The 27,830-nt window shown below is 41.5% G+C and overlaps 1 protein-coding gene across 1 annotated transcript; it reads right to left on the bottom strand.

The window, feature by feature from the left end:
* Positions 1–229: 229 nt before the first annotated feature.
* Positions 230–27,576, bottom strand: LOC125344975 (ankyrin repeat domain-containing protein 26-like). The gene is made up of 12 exons (XM_048337242.1): positions 27,386–27,576; positions 26,396–26,510; positions 26,067–26,240; positions 25,048–25,154; positions 22,187–22,355; positions 18,786–18,892; positions 15,898–16,063; positions 13,404–13,586; positions 11,116–11,382; positions 9,950–10,047; positions 1,426–1,669; positions 230–401 (listed from the first exon to the last, which is right to left on the bottom strand). The coding sequence occupies exons 1-11, from the start codon at positions 27,574–27,576 to the stop codon at positions 1,426–1,428; spliced, it is 1,821 nt and encodes a 606-aa protein (XP_048193199.1). The 3' UTR covers positions 230–401.
* Positions 27,577–27,830: the final 254 nt, after the last annotated feature.

Raw genomic sequence — 27,830 nt, 5'->3', positions numbered from 1 at the left:
CTGCCTGGGATGCGAGCTACTCAGGAGGCTGAGAGCTGAGGCCTGAGGTTCAAAGGCAGCCAAGGGAGCAAAGTCCCTGTGTGGTTCTTGTCTCCTATTCATCATCAAGGATGCTGGAGAGTGAGAGCCGGAGTTGCTGTACCTCTAGCCTTGAGCACAAAGCTTGCATCCAACGCTCAGGCCCTGAATCAAAGCCTCAGGACCAGCAAAAAAGAAAAGACCTAATGGAGCTTCTTTTCAGGTAAAAATGAAATTAATAGCACAAAGCAGATGAGTGGGTACATTTTATAGAAATAATAAAGTTTGCACTATTGACTTAAAATAACTTACCAAATTATATTTTTGGGGAAATACTTACATCTGATCTTACAACTATAATTTGTCCTCCAAAATGGCCAGACCTAGGTAGCCACGATATGGGAAATGGAAAAAGAAAACAGAAACGTTAAGTGTCTCATAAACACATGATCAGATGGCAGTGGCAGGAACAGATCACTTTAGAATTCTCGCATAGGTATGTAACTTAGGCATTTTTTTTTCTTCAAAATTTGGCTCAAACTACCATCTGAGTAAACGTAAGGCACTTGGCGTAGCAGCCTGCTATCATAGCACTGACAAGGCCGAGCATGAAGGGATATTTCATCCTAAACATCTGGTCTCGCTAGTGAGATGCTGTCTAAAGAAGCAAATTGCTACGTAAGTTAATGGATGAGTAAGTGAATGTAGAACAATGATTTATGTATTTAGATATATGCATGTGATTAAAGAAAAAACACATATTCAGATAATATTCATAGAGTTACTTTAGTCAAGGAACTGATTGTTCTATAGCAAACTGTTGTTAAGAAATTCACATACCAATCTTAATCCATATGTTAGGCTATTCTATTAGGCAAGGACACAGTAAGACGATGATAGCAAAACAAATAATTCCTATAATGAACGGGGCTTTTCAAATAACATTTTAATTTAAAGCTTGTTTTAGTTGTAGTCAACTTTATTTTTCAAGTATTGCCTCCAAAACTTTTTTAATGCACCAAGAACAGAAAACTCTGTGTGTGTGTGTGTGTGTGTGTGTGTGTGTGTGTGTGTGTAACTTACTTTTCTTGTTCTGGTATGATATGGTAACACATGATAACTTTCTTTATAGAAAGTCACATTTATTCTATAATATCTCATTTAATAATACTTTTTAAAGATAGTTGAAACATTTTCAGTTTAAATACGTGTATCAAATCGAATTATTAGCAAATGAACATCACTTGAAATGGGACACATTTGTTGACTTGTGCTGCTTTGTAAAACAGATTTTGTCATATTTGTATGGCACAAATATGTCAACTGTACTTCTCAATAATTCATCAAATCAAAGACAGAATGTATCCGAAGCCTGAAATCCAAAATGCAAAAGATACTGTAACTAACCTAAAGTTCTCTCAGGAAGGCGTCCACCTTCTCAAATGCAGATCTTAGTCTTGGGCTCAAAACTGCATAGTCTTCTCTTGCTGAAAAATGCGTCTGAGGTCCCAGAAAACTCTGAGAATTTCTTTCAGTAGGGTTGTTTAAGATATTACTGGTAGTAAAAGTTTCAGACGATGATTGACACAGATGAAGTCTTAGATGAAGCTTACAATTTTCATCCTCCAGTCTCTTAATCTTTCTTTCATATCTGCAAAAGGCAAACATCCAGGAATCCATCTTTCCCTGAGTTGGACCCAAAGGACTTATGGCTTTAACAAAAAATGTGCAAAGACTAATTTTTAAAATTAGTCTTAAGACCAAGCTTAAGTTCCCTGAAACAGTATCTTGAAATACACATTGGTTAAAGAATGCCAACTGTATAACATGTAAAATTGTAACTTTATTCTAAATAATCACACACACACACACACACACACACACACACACACACACTCATTCTTGGCAAGTTAATTCCAACACTGTTGGGAGGAGACAAGTGATTGTCAGGGATGTCTGGCTTCACAGTTGTCACTGCTGCCCTCTGGTAGGGCTCTACTTAGAGGATTCTTCATGTAAGTATTACTATCTATGTAAAATCATCTCTGTATTATCGTATGTGGTTATAGCAGACAATTTATCATGCATAAGTTCAGTGAAACAACGTATGATTCTCCTTAAGTAGGTGTTTAAACTACGAATAATAAACTTAGATTATTGGCATTCAGTAAAGCAGGTCAGAGATTATAAATATGCAACTGAGATATTTGCAAGTGCTTGTTTGCACTGTGTTTATCGTCCTTAAGATATCAAACTTTGGCTAGAGGAATACAAAGCAGCAATTCCAATGGAGAAGATCGCAGAGCCGGTGATAAAAAGAACTAAAGTAGCCTTTTGGCAATTGGCACACAGTATCCAATTCTGTCGTCAAAGACGTCTCCCCCCTCACAGAAACAAAGCAAGGAATTCCTTTTACACTGTTGAGAATTGAAATTCCCAGTCTTTCCCTGTATAACTTTGAAGGGCACTTTGTCTCCGGGCACTCTCAGTTGTGAATTCAAATATCACAGTCAGGGAAGACAGATAGACAGTGCCTTCAGCAGAAGTGCTACATCTTTGCACGGATGGTGAAATGTCCCAAAAAACACAAGTGAGCTTGTAATTTTCTGTTGAAGGAATACTGACAAGTAATTGGATACAAACAACTGTGCTAATTAGAAAGACAATGACTTATTTGAAAACGAAGGGGGAAGGCCACTTAGAATAGGAAGACTAACAGAGCAGCAACCAATAAAGCCCCAAAGTAAACCAAGAGGAGAAACTGTTCTATTCTAATAAGTTAGGAGAAAATTAATGTATTCATAATATTTTCCAGAGTTAGTTTGTTCAGTTAGGTTCCTCCTCCTAGTAATCTCATGAGTCTGTCATATCAAAACTATTGTAAGGGCTGACCTCAGAACCCGCGTGACCTAATATAAGTTTTACTGCTAAAATTATAACAGCTTCTAAACCCTGGGGATGACTCCATGCTAGAGGGCTGCACCCCCACCCAGGAGACTATTTTATCGTTTGACACTTAAAAATACAGCCCTTGTTCCCCTCTGTACCTAAGTAGCAACCTTGGTAATGGACAGTCAAAAACCGGATATGGCCTAGTGGCAAGAGCGCCTGCCTCGGATACACGAGGCCCTGGGTTCGATTCCCCAGCACCACATATACAGAAAACGGCCAGAAGTGGCGCTGTGGCTCAAGTGGCAGAGTGCTAGCCTTGAGCGGGAAGAAGCCAGGGACAGTGCTCAGGCCCTGAGTCCAAGGCCCAGGACTGGCCAAAAAAAAAAAAACCATCCTAGTCATAGACTATAGAAATAACCATACTAACAGTAGAAATGCCATGGAAACTGTTGGGTTAGTTTACTTATGACTGAGTACTGGATTGTTTTAGCCCGCTGAAGCTTGCTTAGTGGTAAAGGGAAAACATGGTGGCAATTGTTAAAATAAAGTTGGTAATGGGTCAGCCTGACTGCAAAATTCTGCTTCTGTAAGCGGCTTGCTTAACCCAACTGTGACTTGCTCTACCCCCTGCACTAACACCCTGTATCAGTGCTACTTGACCTGATATGAAGGCCAGTTCCCATTATCAAAGCCAAAATAGGTTAACTGATAGGGTAGAGAGCCAATAGAAGTAGGACAAGACTAGCTCGCTAAATACCATCCAATCAAGTAACTGCCAAGTTAGAAATATCCTGCCCCTGTTGTAATCACAGTAATAACCCTGCCTATCTGAGGGTCGGGACTCTCAATCCAGATCAGCTTGGTGACGGTTGAGAGTCCAGGCTCCAGCTTGCAATAAGGACTCTTGTGTTTTGCATCGGTATGGGCTCCTTGGTGGTCCTTGGGGACCGGAAATGTTAGGCATAACAGCTTGGAGGACTCTTCCCAGAACCCCAAGATCCCAGGACCCTCGAACCAGAGTGTGACACTTGTTTGTCTTGTCTGTTGTAGCGTCCTTAATAACCAGTAACTAATATTCTGTAAGGTTGTCATAAGACTTAAGCAGACGTGTAGGTGGGTGGTCCACCGGGGGTCTTGTTAGACGTTCCAGGCCCCCTCCTTAGTGGGGAACAAAGTCCCCTCCTCACTTAGTATAGTCAGTAGGAACGAAAAGGGGTTGCTCCTAAGGGGCAGCTGCCTAAGGCCAACAATCCCTATTCACTTCTTCCTCCTCGTGGCCGAAGGAATTTGTTCACTGAAAATCTGCTTTGTGCCTTTTGTGCGTCTCTTTGGTGTTTGCTTCTGGCTGTTTGTATCTACTTTTCTGAAACTCACATAAAATGGGACAGACTTAGACGACTCCCTTTCTCTTCTGACAGACACTTTCAAGGACATGAAAAGCCAGGGACATGACTTGAGTATAGAAGTAAAAAAAGGGAAACCAATCACCTTTTGTTCTACATCCTGGTCTGGCAGGTTTGCTGGAAAATTCCCTTCCTAGTTAATGCCCTTTTTACCTCCTCAGGAACAGTTTCCAAGAGACACCTGGTCTCTGCTGGTATAGAGTTCCAAACAGCCTCCCCAGGTCCCCCCAAGTCTGGAGGACCGAGGGGAAGAGAGATCAGCTTCAAGTAGCCATTTTCTTCCAACTGAAGGTATTTAAAGGCCAATTGATCTGTACAATGCTCTAGTCAAAACTGGGCTCAGACTAGAGTCAAGTACTGGGTGGGCTGAGTCTTAGCCCAGGGAACCCCCAACCAGTTTTCCTCAGCAGAAAAGTATTTAGTGCACTAAAATGTCTTGCTAAAACTAGAAAGCTCTGGTAAATGAGACCGCAGATTCCTAAAATCATTTGTTAAAAGTTTTGTCTTAAATCTTGGATGGTTATTGCAAGAGTAAGATTGGCATAAATACCGCTTGCCACTGGAAAAAGTATGGCCGACATTTATTTTGCTCACTTTAAGATCTTTTGCATGTGTATGTGTGTGCATGTGAGTGTGAACATGTTCCAGATGAAAACTGTCAGTATAGTGTAAAAATAGGTGAGTTTAAGTTCAAAGGTCATCAAGTTCGGGCCTTACCAAATGTTTTAAAGGATTAGTGCATAGTTTAATACAAACAGTTAAAAGGTATCTAAGGATTCTTTAATTTGCAGTTTTAAGTCTGGTCTCTTAATGCATATGGCTATTTAACCTGTAATCAAGTTATTTTCTTTAGCAAAAGACATTGGAAATGTGAAATTTATTTTCCTCTCCTGTTAATATTCAGGGCTAAATGTCAGAAATTTGGATATTAATGTTTATCCCTGTTAAAAAATTGCTTGGGTTTCTCAGGTAGAGATGGAAAAAAAGGCAGAAACACTTAGGCCAGGCCTGTGAGCCTATCCTCAGGAGTGAGGGGTGATGTGGCAAAGGGGCAGCTTAGCCAGTCCATGGGGTGGGCCAGGCCCTGGGGGGAGTCCACACATGGTGGAAAAGAGTAAGCTGCCACAGAGGCAATTCTCCAAGCCCCAAGGAGTAGGATGGGCAAATGGAGGCTTTTCCTTGTCCCGTATCTTTTCCTTACAGGTGGACATAACATCCTGATGGTAAAATAGGTGCTGTGATGATGCTATTTAAGTCTAAAACTGCCCCTTGGGAGGTTTCAAACATTAAAAAAAAATTTTCAGAAGACAGTTCAAAGTTTATCTGGACAATGTAATTTGCCTTCTAGGCTATGTTGCAATTTGGATGTATCCTAAAAAAGGGGACAAAGATACTAAGTCTGGATTCTTGTTTGTAATTCTGGAATGTGTAATTCTTGCATGGAGGGAAAACTGTCATTTGAGTTCAGAGGTGTTCTAGGCAGTAACGCAGACCGCAAGGAAACAAATGACCCCTTTAAAGCAGCCACCCTGAGGGAACGGACTGTGACCAGTGCCTCTAGATTTCAGAGTTCTTCAAATACAACTGAAAGCTAAAGTGTCAATATTAAAGCAGAGGTTAGTAAAAGAGTTTAGAGATCAAAAATGGATTTCTAGATATGAGATTGGAAAATAAAGTTGTCCTAAATGTTTCTTTGCAATTGGACAAAAGAAATAATTTAGGCTGCCAAAATGATTGTTTAATTTGCTATTCCAATTTGCCTTGCAGGTTTTATGTTTCCATGTAGAACTACAGTCAAGGACAGATGATTCTTACAAGTTTATCAAATGTAACTTTGGCCCTTACTAAGTTCCAGGTAAGATGATGCTTAAAAACTGCTTCTGTGTGGACCATCCTGTTGCTTTAATTGGAGTAAAGGGGACTTTTGTGAGATTCATTGATCTGAAAACTGTGGTTCAAAGCCAGCCCAGGCAGAGAAAGGTCCCTGTGAGAATCTTCATCTGTATTGAGCCAGCAGAGTGCTGGGAACAGAGTTGTGTGGAGCTTAAAGTGGTAGGGTGCTAGCCTTGAACTGAAGAGCTGAGGGACAGCACTCAGGTCCTGAGTCCAAGTCCAGCGCCGGATCAAGAGAAATGTCAAAGGTGCATTGACCTCAGCATGGAAAAGTCACTGCTGGGACAAAAGAGATGGAGCATCCAGAGGCAGCAAGCCACTGCTTGGATGGCAGAGAGGGTGTCAGATCCTAGAGTCATGTGTGCTTAGCCCTTCAAAAGTTCATCAGAGCCAGGAGGTCCTGGAGGAACTTGCCAGTCCTCTGTGATAGTGGGTAGTAAAGCTAAGATTGTCTAGTGAAGGGATAGCTTAAAATCCCAACCCCCTGCATCTGCTCAAAGCCCTGACCGGCAGTGAGAATTCTGAGCTCGCACATCTGTTCAGGAAGGAAGCTTGTGGACCTGAGATCGTGTCCTTATCGAGACCTACGTGATGCCTACTAAGGTAATTTAGGCATTGTTAGGTTATCAGAGATCTGTTTCCCCAGCCAGTCAGGAAAACACTTTTGCAAACTGAAATGTTAAAAGGTGACACTGCTGTAGCCCCAAAAGTCTATAAAGTTGTTAGAAGTTAAAAGTTGAATGTGATTTCCAGTTTGGAGGAAAGCTTGTAAACTGGACATCTAATCCTGCAGCCTCTCAGTAAAGTAGACTAAAGTTATAGGTTCCTGGCTAGGTAAGGTCAACGCTCCTGAGCAGGCCTGAAGAAGTTACAGAAGAGGAACGGTCTTCGCCCATCAGCTCCCTTTAAAAATGAGGCAGGATAAGGTAGGGAGCCCCCTTCCCCCTCTGCTCTACTCCCACTTCTACCCTCCCTTCTCAAAGAAGCCTCAGGCACTAGAAATCCTCTTCCCCACTGAATTCCTGGCAGGGAGGGAGTGGCCAAAGGTTTATTACCAGGCTCTTCTGGGGGGCTCCAGGCCACCGGAAAGCGCGCAATCAGTTTGTCTAAGGTGGGCAAGTTAGACAGGCCGTGGGTGAGTCTCCGGCAGCCTTCAAAGGCTGCTTGTGCTTACCATCCTTCTGCTTCCATAGACCTAGAGGCTGAGGAAAATTGACAAAGCGATTCATGTAGCATTTGTGGGACAGGCAGCTCCAGGCATTAGAAGGAATATTAGCAGCAGGAGCGTGCCATGCCAGACCACAAATGGGGCTGGCGGAGTAGCCGCCAAGAGAAAGACGGCAAGAGGAACGGAGGGAGGTACCTGCTAGCTTTTCGAGTCACTGTTTCAGGATGGATGGAAGCTTTCCTAACCAAGTGGGAAACAGCACAGAGAGTAGAGAAGAAGCTTCTAGAGGAGATAATTCCCAGGTTTGGACTCCCGGTAGCCACAGGCTCAGACAATGGCCCCTCTTTCCTCACTTAGGTAAGGCAGCTATTAGGTAAGTCATTGGGGATTATTCGGAAATTACATTGTGCCTCTCACCCCCAAAGTTCAAGTCAGGTAGAGAGGAAAAGAGAGCTTAACCAAATTAGCCCTTGAGACTGGTGAAAACTGGACGGCCCTCCTCCACCATCCTGTATGGGCATCACACCCTATGAAGGAATGTTCCCACACCTCCTCCCTTAGGCCCCAGGCTTGGTTGTGAAGCAGTAGCTAAATTGTCCAACCAGAATTTGCTGAAAGGCAACCAGGACTATATTAGGGGGTTCACTAGCCAGGCCTTAGGGTAAGCTTCTTGAACCAGGCTAAGCAGAAAGTAGCAGCAGTCCAGCAGGAGGTGTGACATTCTGTGGGAGCCACTGGGAGCCACTGCTGCCTGTGGCTGCCCCACCCCCTCCCATCCCATTGGGGTTCAGATCAAGTACAGCCTGACAGCCATTGGAGCCATCCATCAACTCCTCACCGCTCAAGAGGGTTTGGACATCGGTGAATGCATGCATCTACTGAGACGCTGACCAACTCCCTGGCAGAAGTGGTCCTCCCAAACAGGACAGGTTTCTTTGGGAGAGTAAGGCTGTTTTGGGGTTAACCATACGGGAATGAGCAGAGATACACCAGGAAAGCATGGGATGGTATGAGTCTTTGTGTAACGGGTCCCTTTGGCTGACATTGTTAAAAACCTCGGTAGCAGGACCTTTGAGGTTGATAATAGTCATCTTAATGGTTGATCCTTGTGTTCTTTTTTTAAATTAAATGTTATTAATGTGTCAATAAATTAATTTTTATTGACAAGGCCAGTGAGTCCATTTCTTGTGATATCTTACACCCTCGTTTTTCTTTCTCTTCCCTAGATCAGGTAGGCATATATACACACCATACCCAGTGTACTAAAATCATACAAAGTAACCACATAGGGTACGCCAAAGGAAATTCACCTAAAACTTCAAAGGTAACATCAACAATAGACTCGACCTGTGTCCTTCTCTTGGGGTTGTTTTTGCTTATCCTGTTCTTATATGATGTGTACAAAGCTGTGGAGCTATGGTGATCCTCTGATAGGTCTATTGTAGACCTTTTCATGTTTAGTAGTTGTTTGGTTTTAGATATGTAATGTAAGGTCGCTGACCCAAACGTGGAAATACCATTTGACAAGAAGTCTGTGGTCTCTACTGGTCTTTGTACTCTTAACAGGCTCACTGCATTTGTAAGAGATCGTGTCAGTGCGGTATAGCTAAGAGTGCTGAGGTCTCAGTATCAGCCCTTGGACAAGAAAGCCAGAAAAATGTAGGCTAATGAGGCCATGACTGACCCCCCAGTAAGCAGTAGAAGAGGAGGGAATGTAAGGGCTGACCCGAGAACCCGCGTGACTAAATATAAGCTTTACTGCTAAAATTATAACAGCTTCTAAACCCAGGGGATCACTCCATGCTAGTGGGCTGCACCCCCACCCATGAGACTATTTTATCGTTTGACACTTAAAAATACAGGGAGCCCTTGTTCCCCTCTCTACCTAGGTAGCAACCATGGTAATGGACAGTCAAAAACGATCATAGTCATAGACTATCGAAATAACCATAATAAGAGTAGAAATGCCACGGAAACTGTTGGGTTGGTTTACTTATGATTGAGTACTGGATTGTTTTAGCCCGCTAAAGCTTGCTTAGTGGTAATGGGAAAACAAGGTGGCAATTGTTTAAATAAAGTTGGTACAAGGTCAGCCTGACTGCAAAATTCTGCTTCTGTAAACGGCTTGCTTAACCCATTTGTGACTTGCTCTACCCCCTGCACTAACCCACTGTATCAGTGCTATGTGACCACCTACTGTCAGTTCCTGATATCAAGGCCAGTTCCCATTATCAAAGCCAAAATAGGTTAACTGATAGGGTAGAGAGCTAGTAGAAATAGGACAAGATGTGCTTGCTAAATACCATCCAATCAAGTATCTGCCAAGTTGGAAATATCCTGCCCCTGTTGTAATCACAGTACAAACCCTGCCTATCTGAGGGTCGGGACTCTCAATCCAGATCCGCTGTGTAGGTGATGGTTGAGAGTCCAGGCTCCAGCTTGCAATAAAGACTGTTGTGCGTTTGCATCGGTATCGGCTCCTTGGTGGTCTTTGGGGACCGGAAATCTAGGCATAACACTATGTTTTACAGTCTACTTAATAAGTTTTGTTTATTTTCTGTGACTCTAAACTTACTCCAGGAGTTTACTTGATAGCTGGGAGATTTTAGATTGTTGTGCTTGCACTGTCGATGTCCAAACAGAGTCTTGATATGCTCGAGCTCTGGTTTGCTCCTAAAGAAAATTGAAAAGAGTCATTGTTCAATCAATATTTCTTGAACAAGTTTCTATATTCCCTCCACATAGCTTGGCCTCCGTGGTGTAGAACACTATGAAATATGGGAAAGCCGGTGCTTGAATTTACAGTACTTCTCATCATTATCCACTGCATTTAATCTAAATACTAAATACCTAAGTGCAGTTTTCTCTTGGGGATGACATTAAGTAAGTACTACTGCATGTGTACAATAGTATGGATAAAAGTTAATAAAATAGAACAAGACCAATCAAAATTTGAGAATGAAAACCTGACCTTAATGAAAGTCTATGAGCATGTTCCAATTTGTTTTATTTTTTACGGTTGTCCATTGTGGAGCTTGATCTCAGTGTCTGAGCATTGTCCCTGAATTTTTCTACTCAGGGTACTACTCGACCACTTTGAGCCGCAGCTTCACTTATGGTTTTCTGGAGGTTAACTGGAGAGGAGTCTCAATAGACTTTCCTGTCTTGGCTGGATTTGAACTGCAGTCCTCAGATCTCAGTCTCACGAGTAGCTACTATTAGTTACAGGTGTGAGCCACAGGTGCCTGGCTTGCATGTTATAATCTGTATGAATTATTGTTTTCTAAGAATTTAATTTTATGGCAACTAGATTTCAAACATGAAGTAATTTTTTTTTATTTTTAGCCAGTCCAGGGCGTTGAACTCAGGGCCTGAGCACTGTCCCTGGCTTCCTTTTTGCTCAAGGCTAGCACTCTCCCACTTGAGCCACAGCGCCTCTTCTGGCCATTTTCTGTATATGTGGTGCTGGGGAATCGAACCAAGGGCTTCATGTATACCAGGGAAGAGCTCTTGCCACTAGGCCATATCCCTAGCCCATGAAGTAATTTTTAATAAAAAGGATATTATTGAATATAAATGTACTTACAATGTGGGAATAATGTAGAATATATAGAATATGATGTAATATGTAAGATAGAAACATTATATAATTTACTTCTAATAAGGTACATGAAACAATGTGTAAGTCCAAAATATACCTTCCAATAAACGTTTAAACATATTAGAAATAAATATATTCACCTGTATAAAGTTGGACACTTTTTCTTCTTGTTCACTTATTTCGCTTTCCGTTTTTTGTGTGAGGAATATTCTGTACTGTTCTGTCATAGCTATGATACACTTGCAACTCTCAGTAAGATGTTTTTGGTCTTCCTTCAACTTTGTATTCTCCTCAGCCAGTGAATCCTTTTTGCTTTGCAGGGACTGTAACTGCTCTTTGAGGAATTTATTTTCTTCTTCCAGCTGTTCACATTTGCCAATGTGCAGATTCTCTGAGGCAGCAGAAACCTGCATGATCATCAGCACAGGTTGGTAAAGAAAGACAAGCTTACACAGATCAATCATGAGTATAGTAAGATACTTAGAATATGCTCCCCTGAATTACGCAGAAAGTCAACCCATTTCAAATGACTACAAGGTTAAAGTACATTCCCTCCATCGATCAGCTTTCTCATAAAACACTTGTGCTTGGTCTTGCACTTCGGTCTCCTAGTTTTCTTGTTTTTTTCTTTATAGAATGACTCTAATTCCAACCTTAGAATTCCAATTCTACTTAAAGAGTGCAATATATGCTGTCTAAAATTATAAGCTGTTTTCTAATCTTCAAGTGTTTTTAATGTAAATCTGAATTTCATGCCAGAAAATGATGACTTTTGGTAAGTAACTATGTATGACGTGTCCCAGTAAGAAGTTCAGTTTTGAACAAAATGGACTGGATTCAATTACATGATTTTGTAATTGTCTGATTCTTGCCACAAAGCAGGGAGAATTCTAAGCCAAACAAGTAAATAATTGTACCGTTTCAAGAGCACTAAGTTGTGAAGAAGTGATTTCCTTTGCAATAGGGTTTGATTGGTGAGATGATTCTCAAGCTTGTCTCTCTCTCTCTCTCTCTCTACATATATATACACATATACACATATTTATACATGTGTATATATATATATATATATATATATATATATATATATATATATATGGGGGCATTCCTCCTATAATTTTACTTTATCTGAATAGGACCTAGCCTTTGAGAATGCTCTCTAGTGAACAGAATGTGATGAATTTACTGTTTTATTTCAAACATTAAATTAGAAAAAGTTTAGAAACAGCAAGAAAACTTCCTCTCATTGGGAAGTTTGCCTTCAGAATCTCACCAGTACACTACACTGTGAAGAAGCCCACATGTGGATTCCTTCAATGGCTGCTGTCACCCAGACATGTAGAGCAAGGCTTTTGGTGACACAGTCATCCCATACAATGCAGAGTGTAGAGAAATGGTCTGATTTCACTACTGATTCAATTCCAAATGTAAACACGTTAATGTTGCACTGAAACTCCACATTAAGAGGTGGAGTGTTCTAGGTAAACAAATGGGACGGGAATGCACAATAAACATGAATAGAAACCCATAATCTGCCAGATATCTTAAAGCCAGTATGTAGAGGAAAAGGAATAGATAACTAGTATAAAAATAACTATGCTAACCATTACAAGTGTAATGAATCAAAACCACAATTCACAGCCTCATTTAATGTGACTTTTCCCCTTCATTAAAAAAAATATTCTTTATGTATTTGTACAAGGGGGCTTCAATTCAGGCTATCAATTTATAAGTACAAAAATTGTGACCAATGTCACCCCTCCTATTGTACTTCATCTGTCTCAAACCTAACTATCCCTTTAAGCGAATCCTTTTCTTTTCTGAAGCTGTAGGGATCTTGTTAACTAAGAGACTTTGGAGAGAAGCAACTAGGATCCCAAAATGCCACATTGGAGCCATCCATTGTGCAAATGGAGCTTCCACACTTGCACCCATTTGGCTAGTCCTTTGCGGAACTCCAGGCTCTGCTGGGATATGACTTTTCTGTGGTGCTGTTTGTGTTCTTGGTCATCCCAAACCAGGAAAACAAGGCCAACTACCTGGTGATCATGCCATCGGTAGAATGTTAACACTGTTTAGAACTGACTTGGACATTTCCCTTATGTTTGATTGTATGCTTCATGTGTGGTGCTCTATCTATTCTATCAAGAAAGCAAAAGCCCACTTTGGGATATATCTCAACCAAGTGGCCCATTTATAGTTAAACCTCTCAAAGAAAAAATGTAAGATTTCATCACAAAACAACACAGCCTGTGTATATTTTAGGAAATGAGAAAAGGTAAATTTCAAATAAAACTTTAGGTTATTATGTAGTTGTTTTATTTTAAAACATTTCATCAAAAAGAAGTGAAATAAAGTGCTGTATTAATAGACTTTTGTAACATAAACAGTACATGTAAGGGGTCACAAAGGTTTTGTACTGTTCTACCTTAGAGATTTCTTTGTATTTCTTTGTCTGAAGTTTTATGCTGTATAGTTTATGAGTCAGCTTTGCAATTTCTTCTGTCTGTGACTCATATTTGCTTCTCATGAGCTGTAACTCCTCTGTGAGGACACGCATTTCCTTTTCCAGCTGTTCGTATTTGGAGGATTGGATGTGCACATTTTCATCCTGCGTGATACATAAGTGTAGGTAGGTAAAGAAGGAATTCCCGTGGCAACTGTATAACACAAAACAAGTTATAAATAGCCAGATTCTTAGAATGGAGTCCCTTGAAGAACTCAGAAAAACAACCAATTTCAAAGTAATGTTGATTCACCCCACTGGCTGTAGTAGAAACCTGATTTTCCCTTCAGACATGTGAAGGAATAAGCCAGTTGTCAGGGTCAAGTCACCCCAGCTGATACACAGGGTAGAGAAATGGGCTAATCTCATTGTTGTTGATTAAATTTCAAATTGTGAACACTTTAGTAATGTTACTGTAGAATTCCACATAGGGAGAAGTATTGTTCCATGTAAACAAGTAGTACAGAAATCCACAATAAATATGAAGTAGAAATTCTCAACCTGTCAGTTATGTTTGTGCTGGTAGGGAGCACAAAATGAATTGATAAGTAAATGTGCTACCGATCACATTTTAGCTTCTAAACTATAAGCACGTTTCCGTTACCGCAATTTTTCTTTCTCATGGTTCTGTCTTCCTTGTCTTAATGTCCTTGTCTTAACTCGGGGCCTGAGCACTGACCCTGGCTTCTTTTGGCTAAAGGCTAGCAATCTACCTCTTGAGCCACAGAGCTGCTTCTGTGTTTGTCTATATCTGTGGTGCTGAGGAATCGAACCCAGGGATTCATGTATACGAGGCAAGCACTCTACCACTAGGCATATTCTCAACCCCGTACATAGTAATTTTCTATGGTGCTGTTGTTGTGGTTCAGTGTCCAAAGCTAAGGAAAATAGGCTATTCATCCATGCCTGTTGCCCTTGGCTGTTGGAAGAAGTTTCGTATTTGTTGGGATTGGTTCTGTTATGCTTAATTGGATTTTTTATGTTTGGTGCCATATCTTTCCTACTGAAAAATAACGCAAAACTTTGAGAAACAGTTTGACAAAACAGTCCCTCAAAGTTAAACCTTACAAAAAACAAAGATTTTTTCACAACCCAGCTTGGCTTGTATATAACAAATAGAATGACGATAGATAAATTGTAGTAAACTTTAAATTATCTCACAATTTTTATATCTTAAATTATTCTGTAAGTGCCACAGATTAGTATATCCACTTTCTCTATGAAATGGCAGTGTTTCTAGAAATGTAACAGCATGTTTGGTGTCTCATTCACGTGGGAAGGGGCTAAGCGTCAAAGTGACAGAGCATCTTGCGCTTACACCGAGGCGTGTTGTGATTGCAAATGAAAAACTCTGAGTGATGAGTAGTGGCAAGAATTCTAAGTGGGGTGAAAATAAAATGATTGCGGGTAGAAGTTAGCATGTCCTTGTTCTGGAGCACAGTCTATAGATTGCTTCCATGAACACATAGCGTGGAGGACAACCTGGAACACCAACATAAGGGATACATGTGGTCAAAGTGGCTCCATGTGAGTTTCAGTAGAAGAGAGAGAGAGAAAGGAAGCGAGAGACACAGAGAGAAAGGCATTCCGTAGCCGACTTCTTGCCCTTAGGAGCCACCACCCCTGTGAGGAAATGCACACACAAAGGAAGTCTACCCAGAGGCCAGCAGCACTCCAGATAAACAGACATGGGGGAGGAAACCCTCCAGTGGACTCGTACCATGCAGTTCTCAAGCAGTCTCACGAGAACCACAAGGAACGGCATGAGTACAAGTTTCCTTAGCAAGTGTCTCCCAAACCACAGACTTAGGAAGAAAGCAAGTCCCTTGAGATAGAATATTTGGGGTAAGTTTTACAAAGTTATGACAGAAAAGTGGATTCAACAGTTCAATGTATTCTCAGTTAATTCAATTGTATTTAGTAAGAACAATTTTTATACTTATTTTTACTTTTTATCATTCAAGTGATATGCAGAGGGAGTACAGTTACATACATAAGGTAGTGAGTGCATTTCTTGCCAAACTTGTAGCCTCAACCCTCATTTTTCTCCCACCTTCCCTCCTCCACAATTCCTAGTTCACAACATACTGTCTTGTAAGGACAATTTTTGGAAACACTTTTCCCATTATGTTCTTGTTCTATAAGTGATTTGGAGATTAGAAAAACACCCATTCCTTGGAGCTGCCCTGCTCTGAGTGCAATTGTACCTTTCCTACTACCTGTTTCACCTCCAAGCTCAACTCTTCTCTACATTATCCAAATCCTTTCCCTTTGAAGTTACATTGGCTGTATGGAATTTTCTAGTTTCAGGAGTGCTCTAGGCTCTTCATTGACCACACGTAGTACATCAGCACACTTAGTTCATCCTGCTATTAATAAAGTTAGGAATGTGACACATTATGGAAGATTAATTTACCTCACTCACGTTTACCTTTGAAACATTCAGTTCCATATCATGTGGCGTCATATCTGCTTCAAGTTGTGTTTTCACGTGGAGTTTGTTAGTATGCTCTTCTTCTGGAACATTTTCATGAGATGCAGTAGCTTCTTCTTTGTTGCTTTCCTCTTGTTCTAGGCATTTCCTGTCAATAAGTGGGATCATCTTAACATTTTGATAATAAAGGGAAAGGTCACTTCGTGAGCCCTCTTGTCAGATATCGATGTGACATTGCATAAGATGAAACACATATGAGGTATAGAAAAATTTGGTTACATTGTGCATATACTGCAAGGAGAATTGAGAGATCTTAGGAAGGACAATGAGACAACATAAAATGTTCATTACTGGACTGTAATACAAGCAACAGACACGAAGAATTCCACTGGTCTGCTCACATCCCATCTGAATGGGAAAGGATATTATCTCCTTTGGGCTTAAAGAATTCCTAAAGTTCTTAAGAAATTCAAGAAAGTTGTGATCTAAAAATCTAAGAGATTAATGGATGGTTTTCTGCTCACTTGGCTTTGTTCAAGCAGAAAAAGCAGGTCACTACTATCAAAGATGTGGTACTGCTTGCAACCCATGCATAGGGAGAGGTTATACATTGAGTAGACACTGCACAGATCTCTAAGAATAAAGATGCTGAATGAGCTGGAGAGACTATAAATCAATACCAGAACATGTTCCTCATACGTGCAGAACTCTTGCGTCAGTCCCAGTACCACTAGAAAGCAAGGACTGAGATGAAGAATTCCACACCATTGCTATGTCCTGCTGTGCTAGCCTTTTGCATGATATCTGCCAGCTGAAGTCACTAACTCGGCCATCCAAAACTGAGCTGGAGAAGGAAACAGCAGAAGATGTAAATAGCATGGGAAAATTATGTGTTTTAACCCTCAAGGAGACCATAAGGGGCATTATCATGTGGTCTTAATTAGTGCAGCCACAGCAAAAATTGATTTTGATAGTTCAGTCCATCCAATAGTATCTCTAGAAGAGATGTCAATACCTTACTTAGGCAGAATCCTGACAATATTTTGAGATGCACAGTTTACAGTAAGATTAAGGGCTACTAAAGTAGTAATTTCATAGCCTGGTTTCTCTTCAGACTGTATAAATCGTTTGCCTTTTACTATGATAACAATTTATCTTCACACTCAAAATTTTAAGTGAATATAATTTCTCCAATAGATAATGAGCTATACATTATCAATATAATATTTCCTATCTGTGTATATTTGAAGATTTCCACAGATTAAACAATGTAAGTATTCCAAAGCTCAGCCATTTATGTTTGTGCATTCTCACTAATGTCAAAACAGAGAAACTTCGCCCACAACAAATGATGTGGTAGTAATTCTAATGAAAACCTTTTTGAAGGTAATTTCAATACTGAGGTAATTCTTTGAGGTAGAAAACTATTTGAAATGGAAATGTTCTTCATTTCCTCAGAGTCTGATAAAATATATTGTAATACATAGTAAGCTAAAAGTAAAATGAATACAATCTCTTGGCTGCTCCAATCACTATCATTAGTTTTGAAAGTAATGTAATGAGAATTAGGTTATAGTAGTTTCTGTAAGAAGGTAATCGGTGAGCTACTTCTAGGACATAAAATTCATTCTACATGTGCAACTTTCCAATAACTGATAAACGTATACTAACCACTTTTTGGAAATGAGGAAATATAAATAGTATTTCCAAGGTGATTGATACAGTAAGTATGAAATCTATGAACTAAAATAACTTATTTGTGTGGATATAAAGCCTGTCTTTCCTTTCTGTAACACCCAACAATAACCTGTATTCACTGAAGGAAAACTCTCCCTTATTTCTCACTCTCATGTCCGTTAAAATAAAAACTCATTAGATCACATTAGAAATCAACAACATTAAGGAACATTAGAAATAGAAGAGAAAAACAATTGAATGGAGTACATAGAAACAGTTACTAACCAGCTTGTGATGCTATATTACTAATATTAGTAAAGAAAGAAGTAATCTCTAAAACAAAATATGCTTCTGGAGTTTCTGTTTATGCTTCACTTTGCATTTGTAAAGAAAACACAAGACAGTACCAATGATAAAATTTTGTGTAATTGTTAAGAATTTCATTGTGAGCCCTATAAGTAAACTACAAATATGAATTATACAAATGACTTGAGCTTCCTTTAAGAATACAAAGCATCAGTGCATACTGAGGGCATTATGAATCCTCCCAAACAGTGTAAACTCTATGCTGTAATTTTCATAAATGCTTTTATTTGAAGTATTCAAACTTGATTTGGCACACTTAGTATCTCACATCTGTAATCCTAGCTACTCAGGAGACGGAGATCAGGATCACAATTTGTAGACAGCTTGGGCAGAGATGTCTGAGACTCTCCCTAACTAAGCACCAAAATCCAGAGGGGCAGTTGTGGCTCAAATGGGAGAATGCTAGCCTTGAACAAAAAACTCGCGGGCAGCTACCAGGCCCTTGTAGGACACACACACACACACACACACACACACACACACACACACACACACACTCAAGAATCCTTGACCACAGGGTCTGGGTCTTGCTATGGCGCCTTCTACTGCTTGAGTCCTGACCTCAGGCCCTTTTGCTTTCTTTCCTGTTTGAATAGTGTCTCCCTCTTGCTGAAACTGCAATCCTCCTAAACCTTCCCTCTCAATTAATTAGCTAGGGTTTTAGTTTAAAGCCATTATGCCCAGCTTAAATAAAAGCTTTTAACCCTGCAGGTCACTTGGTAGGTTGTATGATTTAGTATTTTCCCTACTTAGCATTTCTGAATTGAGTGATTGTTTCCCATCTAGAATACACGCAAGGTCATGAAAAACTGATCAAATAGCCATACTTTTCCATCTCATCATCTTTGCCTTCATTTTCTTCATTCTTTAATGTTGCTTCTGTCTTCTGGTGTTCACATTCCTTTTCAGGAGTGGTAATTGCCAAGGCTTCATCCTATGAAACAATAATAAATATTTATATTTACCTTACGTTACATTTCCTAAGAGAACAGGAAAATTCAATGCAAAATCCTGTGTGGGTAAGCACTCAATACAGAGAGGAAAGATCTAGTAACATCATCTTTGTGACTCTCTGGCCCCCTCCTCTAGGAAAGCCTCCCTAGCCTCCCATGGGTGAGGTCCACATGAACCCTGGTACACTGTGAAAATTCCCTAGAAATTTACTGCCCCCTCAAACTTCAGTTGCTTCAGAGCATTTGTCGTGTAGTTCCTATTAAGTTTCAGGGCTTACAGCAGAGGATCACAAGACCCCAATAGCTATACCCTTATGATCACATAAGATGATGCTAAGTGAAATGAACTCCATTTTATGGAAATGATTGTTATATCCCAGTTGTAACTACTTTCAACATCCTATGTGTATCTGTAGTTTCTACTATTGATGATGTTTTTGTATCACCCTCTTGTGATTGTAGCTACACTATCTCTGTAATCTTATCTGAGTGTACTGGAAACCATGTATACTGGTACTAGAATTAGGAAATTGAAAGGCAATGCCAAAATTGAGAGACTAAGTGTAAAATAAGAGAAACAACAACAAAAGCAATACTTGCAAAACTGTTTGGTGTAAGTGAACTGAACACCTCAGGGGGCAAAGGGGGAAGGGGAGGGGGTATGAGGGACAAGGTAACAAACAGTACAAGAAATGTATCCAATGCCTAACGTATGAAACTGTAACCTCTCTGTACATCAGTTTTATAATAAAAATTCGAAAAAAAAAAGTTTCAGGGCTTACAAATAGCCTGACTGCTACTGGGCATGATACTTTCATTATAAAAGAAACCTGTAAGTTCTGGCCTACATAGGAAATTTAAAATACCTCATGACCACTCTGCTTTATGGAATTTTCCTGTGCTCATTACTATATAGTCCATCTGTATTCAGTTACTCCAGTTAAGTGAAGGAATATTTTCCTAAGTCTTCTAAGAACAAACTATTGAAAGGGTTGCCTCTCTAACTGTTGGCTCCTCATGCCTCCACCCTTTTGCATCTGTAAAGTGTGGGGCAGTTACCAAATCCTCCCTGGGAAATAATCTGTACACAGTTGCCAAAATGATCAGTACACTGGAGCCATTTCTCAAGTGGTGGAAATGTGAAACAATCAAACAGGACAAAGTTAAAGGAACTTGCCTCATAAGCTCAGTAGCAGAAAAAAAAAATTCACATTGGATTATCCAACTCTATCTGACTTTTGGTGCTTAGCACTTCCAGGCTGATGATGTCTGATCTGTGTCAACATATCAGAACAATGGATGGGCTACCAGAGTTGAAGTCATTTAACAATGGAATTGGCTAACATGTAGATTCAGAAAACTCTGCTTCTCCCTGACTCTTGGTGGATGACCTGAGTATCCACAGGAAACTTGAAATTCTCAGAGGGTCAGCTTCTATTTAGCAAAAGACAATGCCAACATGTTTCTCAAGACTGTTTAAATGGGAGTGAAAGACTGTAGGTTGGAAGGAAAAGGGTGTCTTTCTGGAAGCCCAGAGACAAGGCCAGTAATATTTCTTTTATGTTCTAAGAGATGAAAAACCAAAGCATAGCAAAGGAAAATTAGGCTTATATGGATGGAAATAAAAGGATCAAGAGAGCAACATATGATCTGCTCTGAAGTTTTGAGTTCCTGAGTGACATATATGGACATGTATCAATCCTGTGTCCCTTATGTCTAGGAGCAGTATCTGAGTCTTGAGAAAATCCTCAAATATCCATGCCTGGTACATCTAAAGTATTTGAAAAGTTGGGACCTTAGAGGCGATGTGGATGTGAAAATTTTTCATTTTTCTGTTAGTCAGTGTGCGGAATAATTCTTCTAGAGAACAACAGCAGCAAACAAGAGACATTGCATTCTCATTTCTTATCTACTGAGTGAATTTCTTTCATGCCTTGGAGGTACAGGGACAATCGCTTACTGACAACTCTTTACATTCCCTAGGGAGAGCTAGAGTAGGGACTATTGTTCAATTTAAGATGCAATTCCATTCAAAATTATAAACTATCTGCCACCTCTTAGAAATCACATTTCAGTAATGAGAGCTCCACTTATCTTAAGGGGCTTTAAGTGTCAAAGAATCTATCACAGGAATCAGTTTAGCTTTTCTCTACTTTTGCACAAAATTCCAGTTAAGTCACATATTCTGGTCAACTAAGAATCCTCCTAAATACATTTCTTGAGATGATTGTATGGCAGTCTTTCGCAAACTGAGAATTGTGATACACCAAATGAAAGGCCACTGTATCCATTCATGACCACTACATGGAAGAGTAATCAGGAAATTTTGTAAGATGATTATTTTCTGAGGAGGTGGGGAGGATGTGAACTAAAAAGAGCCAACTTTATCTTTTTATTGATGGAGAACCTGGTCCTGAACCCCAAAGCCAACAGCAGAATCCAGAGGGGAAGAAGGACAGTTAGGAGAGGAAGGCAGGAAGAGACAGAGAGGGGCCTGATACAGCATCAGGAATGGAACCCAGAAGTCAGCAGGTAATTAAACAACCTGCCCTGGTGCCCGCAAACGCAGCCTTGTGAAAAACAAAGCCCAAAAGGGCACAAAGGAGGACTGCATGGCCAGCAACAAGGGAGGGGCAGGGACCTGAGGGGAGAGGCTGGAGAGCCTCAAGTGGTTTTGGAAAGAATATTGGGCTTTTCTGTGCCCTCCCCATCTCCCCGGAAGGTGGAGAGAGGAATTCCTCCCAGGACAGAGTCAGAAGAGGATCAATCTCCTCTGGGGTCCTTGCGGCCCAGGAGAAGAGGGAGTTTCGCATGGGCTGCCATCCGGGCACTTGGCCATCGCAGTTTGGTTTAATGAGTTAGCAGAGGGGAGTACGCCAGAGAAATTGCTTGGGGCTACCAACATTCTGTTTGTCTTTATCGGATTTCTGGGAGTTATTGAAGTATGAAGGCTTCAACGAAGGTGACTAGTTCAACTAATGATCACATTCAGCACGGCCCCTTCAACTTGATCAGTTATACATTTCCATCCTCCTTCAAGTTCACTTCTTGTATACAGTAGCCTCAAGGGCCACTACCAGGTTTGGATAAGTTCTCTGCAGAGCCAATCTCCTACACGTTATGTTTCCCCCTAGGATTCTGAAGGTACATTGAGATTTCCTAGTTTCAGGAGTACACCAGGCTCTTCCTTGTCCACACTTAGTGCATCACCACACGTAGTTAGTCCTGCTATTAATAAAGTTAGAAACGTGACAGCATTATGGAAGATTAATTACCTCACTCATGTTTACCTTTGAACCATTCAATTCCCTATCAGGTGGCTTCATATCTGCTTCAAGTTGTGTTTTCATGTGGAGTTTGTGGTTCCCTTGGTCTTCTTCTGGAACATTTGCATGAGATGCACTAGCTTCTTCTTTGTTGCTTTCCTCTTGTCCTCGGCATTTCCTGTGAATAAGTACGATCATCTTAACATTTTGATTAATAAAGGGAAAGGTCACTTTGTGAGCTCTCTTGTCAGATATCGATGTGACATTGCATAAGATCAAGCACATATGATGTGTAGAAAACTTTGTACACTTTCCGTGTATAATGCAAGGAGAATTGAGAGATTTTAGGAAGGACAATGAGACAACATAAGATGTTCATTATTGGATTGTAATACAAGCAACAGAAACAAAGAATTCCACTGGTCTGCTCACATCCCATCTGATTGGGAAAGGATATTATCTCCTATGGGCTTAAAGAACTCCTAAAGTTCTTAAGAAATTCAAGAAAGTTGTGATCTAAAAATCTAAGAGATTAATGGATGGTTTTCTGCTCACTTGGCTTTGTTCAAGCAGAAAAAGCAGGTCACTACTATCAAAGATGTGGCACTGCTTGCACCCATGCATAGGGCGAGGTTATACATTGAGTAAAGTAGACACTGCACAGATCTCTAAGAATAAAGATGCTAAAGGAGCTGGAGAGACTATAAATCAGTACCAGAATATGTTCCTCATATGTGCAGAACTCTTGCGTCAGTCCCAGTACCACTAGAAAGCAAGGACTGAGATGAAGAATCCCACACCATTGCTATGTCCTGCTGTGCTAGCCTTTTGCATGATATCTGCCAGCTGAAGTCACTAACTCGGCCATCCAAAACTGAGCTGGAGAAGGAAACAGCAGCAGATGTAAATAGCATGGGAAAATTATCTGTTTTAACCCTCAAGGAGACCATAAGGGGCATTGTTTTGCGGTCTTAATTAGTGCAGCCACAGCAAAAATTGATTTGGATAGTTCAGTCCATCCAATAGCATCTCTAGAAGAGATGTCAATACCTTGCTTAGGCAGAATCCTGACAATATTTTGAGATGCATAGTTTACAGTAAGATTAAGGGCTACTCTAAAATAGTAATTTCATAGCCTGGTTTCTCTTCAGATTGTATAAATCGTTTGCCTTTTACTATGATAACAATTTATCTTCACACTCAAAATTTTAAGTGAATATAATTTCTCCAATAGATAATGAGCTATACATTATCAATATATTTCCTATCTGTGTATATTTGAAGATTTACACAGATTAACCAATGTAAGTATTCGAAAACTCAACTATTCATGTTTGTGCATTCTCACTAATGTCAAAACAGAAAAATTTCTCCCACAACAAATTTTGTGGTAGTAATTCTAGTGAAAACATTTTTGAAGGTATTAACAATACTGAGTCATTCTCTGAGGTAGAGAACTATTTCAAATGGAAATGTTCTTCATTTCCTCAGAGTCTGATAAAATATATTGTAATACATAGTAAGCTAAAAGTAAAATGAATACAATCTCTTGGCTGCTCAAATCACTATCAGTTTTGAAAGTAATGTAATGAGAATTAGGTTATTGTATTTTCTGTAAGTAGGTAATCTGGTGAGCTACTTCTAGGACATAAAATTCATTCTACATGTGCAACTTTCCAATAAATGATAAACATATGCTAACCACTTTAGGAAATGAGGAAATATAGATAGTATTTCCAAGGTGATTGATACAGCAAGTATGAAATGTATGAACTAAAATAACTTATTTGTGTGAATATAAAGCCTGTCTTTCCTTTATGTAACACCCAACAATAACTTGTATTCACTGAAGGAAAACTCTCTTTTCTTTCTCACTCTCATGTCCGTTAAAATAAAAACTCATTAGATCACATTAGAAATCAACAACATTAAGGAACACTAGAAATACAAGAGGAAAACAACCGAACAGAGTACATAGAAACAATTGCTAACCAGCTTGTGATGATATATTATTAATATTTGTAAAGAAAGGAGTGATCTCTAACACACAAAAAGGCTTCTGGAGTTTCTGTTTATGCTTCATTTTGCATTTGTAAAGGGAACATAAGACAGTATTATGATGAAAATTTTGTGTAATTAAGAATTTCATTGTGAGCCCTATAAGTAAACTACAAATATGAATTATACAAATGACTTGAGCTTCCTTTAAGAATACAAAGCATCAGTGCATACTGAGGGCATTATGAATCCTCCCAAACAGTGTAAACTCTATGCTGTAATTTTCATAAATGCTTTTATTTGAAGTATTCAAACTTGATTTGGCACTCTGAGTGACTCACATCAGTAATCCTAGCTACTCAGGAGATGGAGATCAGGATCAGGATTTGTAGCCAGCTTGGGAAGAAATGTCTGAGACTCTCCCTAACTAAGCACCAAAATCCAGAGGGGGAGTTGTGGTTCAAATGGGAGAATGCTAGCCTTGAACAAAAAACTCGCGGGCAGCTACCAGGCCCTTGTAGAACACACACACACACACTCACTCAAAAGTCCTTGACCACAGGGTCTGGGTCTTGCTATGGTGCCTTCTACTGCTTGAGTCCTGACCCCAGGCCCTTTTGCTTTCTTTCCTGTTTGAATAGTGTCTCCCTCTTGCTGAAACTGCAATCCTCCTAAACCTTCCCTCTCAATTAATTATCTAGAGTTTTAGATTAAAGCCATTATGCCCAGCTTAAATAAAAGCTTTTAACCCTGAAGCTCACTTGGTAGGTTTTATGATTTAATATTTTTCCTACTTAGTATTTCTGAATTGAGTGATTGTTTCTCATCTAGAATACAACCAAAGTCATGAAAAACTGATCAACTAGGCATACTTTTCCATCTCATCAACTTCGCCTTCATTTTCTTCACGCTTTAATGATGTGTTGCTCATGCGCTGTTCATCTTCCTTGGCAGCATTGCTAATTTCTAACAGGATATCCTATGAAACAATAAAAAATATTTATATTTACCTTAGGTTCTATTTCCCAAGAGAACTGGCAAATTCAATAAAAGAGCCAGTGTGGGTAAGCACTCAATACAGAGAGTAAAGATCTAGTAACATCACCTTTGTGACTCTCTGGCCCCCTCATCTAGGAAAGTCTCCCTAGCTCCCATGGGTGAGTGAACTGAACACCTCAGGGGGCAAAGGGGGAAGGGGAGGGGGTATGAGGGACAAGGTAACAAACAGTACAAGAAATGTATCCAATGCCTAAAGTATGAAACTGTAACCTCTCTGTACATCAGTTTTATAATAAAAATTCGAAAAAAAAAGTTTCAGGGCTTACAGATAGCCTGACTGCTACTGGGCATGATACTTTCATTATAAAAGAAACCTGTAAGTTCTGGCCTACATAGGAAATTTAAAATACCTCATGACCACTCTGCTTTATGGAATTTTCCTGTGCTCATTACTATATAGTCCATCTGTATTCAGTAACTCCAGTTAAGTGGAGGAATATTTTCCTAGGTCTTCTAAGAACAAACTATTGAAAGGGTTGCCTCTCTAACTGTTGGTTCCTCACGCCTCCACCCTTTTGCATCTGTAAAGTGTGGGGCAGTTACCAAAGCCTCCCTGGGAAATAGTCTGGACAGAGTTGCCAAAATGATCTGTAAATCTTTCTACATGTATATGGAATATATATATATATATGTTTATACAAAATAATATATCGATATCCATTGGTTTATATAAAGTGCAGTTTGCTTAAGTGTTTGTGCATATGTGTTTGTGCATGTGTGTGTGTATTTCTACCATGGTGGAAATGTCTATATAGATAGATAGAGATGTGTACGTGCAAAGTAATGATAATTGTATTTCAAGCACTTCAAAGTAAATTGGGGTGATATATACCTTTCTGATGTTGTCCACGTGGGCCCCAAATGCCACCAGTTTAGCAGCTATCCTTATGTTCCCCATAGAAACGGCCTGCTGGAGGGCAGTTTTGCCACAGGCATCTTTCCTGTTTGGATCAGCACCATGTTCCAGCAGAATACACACACAGTCCTCTTGTTGGCACTGGGTAGCCTGTTGGGATAGCGTCAGAAAGTGAGTGGTCAGGTCACACGTGGTTTGCTAGTTAGTTCTGGTTCAATGAGGAAGATTCCCCGTCATTCATGTATTGGTATGGTAAGCGGGTCAACCAAGTCCCTCTCAGGTGGCAATGGTTGGGTCCTAGTTACCTTCATCAGAGCTGTGTTGCAATCACTATCAACAGCATCGATGTCACAACCCCTTCTCAGAAGGAGAGCCACCACTTTTGGGTGGCCATAGGCACAGGCAAAATGCAGAGCCGTCCTGTGAGGGTGCAAAGGCCTCTCAGGACATGGCAGAGCGCGCTCCGAAGCCGCAGCCTCACCCACTTCTCCCAACATGGATTCTTTGCTGAAAGGGTTGTAACGCACGCTGGCTTTCCATCTGTCCTACTAGTGATGAAACCATGTGTTCCTGTAACTATAGAGTGTCGCGAGTGCCAAGGGCCTGGGGGTGCAGCCGGGCGACACCCCCGCCAGTGCTGGGCGTCTGGCTTAGCGGGGCCTCGTTGGGGCTGCTGGGCTGATCAGGCTGAAGCGCAGAGCCCTGGGAGGGGCAGCCCCTGACCCGAGAGGGGGCCCGGGAGAACCCCACCGACGCCCTGCAGGGCCGAGCCTGTCACCCCCCGAGGCCTCGAGTGCAGCCAGGGCACAAGGCCTTGGCCATGACATTCCCTCTTGCGAGTGTGTGCCTCGCCAGGGCGCGGGGCTGCGAGTGGGGTTGGGATGTGTGCCGGGACCCCGCCCAGCTATCGGTAGGAGCCCTTGGTGGGGGGGTATCGGCTCCGCCCCGCCAGGCCCCGCCCCCGCCCCTCTGTGCCCCGCCCCCGCTCCGCCCCCACCCGGCCCTGCTTGGGGCTCCCAGGTGGAGGAGATCGGCTCCACCCAGGGGCCTTGCTGTGGTGTGGGCGTCCTCAGGCCGTGGGCGGCGGCTGTCCATGCGGGGCAGATGCCACACCCGCTGGACGTGGGGCGCTGGCTTTCCACGAGTTGAAGGACGAGGAGGGAGGGTGAGGACAGGGACGGGCTGCTGTCTACACGTGCAGTGGCTTCTCATGAAGAGGGCAGCCTGGGACCCCTGCTCCCGCCCAGCCAGGCCCCCTGCGCCCCCTGCCCCGCCCCCTCGCCCCGGGTCCTCACCGGCCATGCCTGTCCGCGGCGTTCACGTCCGCCTTCCCCCGGACCAGCAGCTTCCGCACTCGGGCCGCATCGCCCGCGCTGGCCGCCCGGTGCCACTTGGTGATGGCTTTGTAGCGGGCGAGGCTGCACGGGGAGCCCGCGCCCTCCGGCTGCCCGGCGCCCCCCCAGCAGCACCGGAGCGCCCTCCTCATGGCCGAGCCGGGCCCCCCCCCCCCTCGCACGCCCTTCCCGCCCCTGCCCCTCGTCGAGTGTCGTCGGGGATCCGGGCACTTGGTCCACCGCCGCTGCTCACCGCGCCTGCGCAAGGTCTCCCTCCACCGCCACTGCTCACCACGCCTGCGCACCTTCTCCCTCCACCGCCACTGCTCACCGCGCCTGCGCACCTTCCCCCCACCGCCACTGCTCACCGCGCCTGCGCACCGTCTCCCTCCACCGCCAGCACCTT

Source organism: Perognathus longimembris, unplaced genomic scaffold, assembly GCF_023159225.1.
Source record: "Perognathus longimembris pacificus isolate PPM17 unplaced genomic scaffold, ASM2315922v1 HiC_scaffold_4976, whole genome shotgun sequence".
In the NCBI taxonomy this organism is placed as follows: Eukaryota; Metazoa; Chordata; class Mammalia; order Rodentia; family Heteromyidae; genus Perognathus; species Perognathus longimembris.
This window is presented reverse-complemented; position numbering and strand designations above follow the sequence as displayed.

Excerpts from the sequence above, each read along its gene's own strand:
- LOC125344975 (XM_048337242.1), bottom strand. The coding sequence starts at position 27,576 with ATGAGGAGGGCGCTCCGGTGCTGCTGGGGGGGCGCCGGGCAGCCGGAG. Across the intron at positions 18,893-22,186 it reads CAAAGGTAAACATGAGTGAG|GATGAAGCCTTGGCAATTAC; the intron begins GTAATTAATCTT and ends ATTGTTTCATAG. Across the intron at positions 13,587-15,897 it reads CAAAGGTAAACGTGAGTGAG|GATGAAAATGTGCACATCCA; the intron begins GTAAATTAATCT and ends TGTATCACGCAG.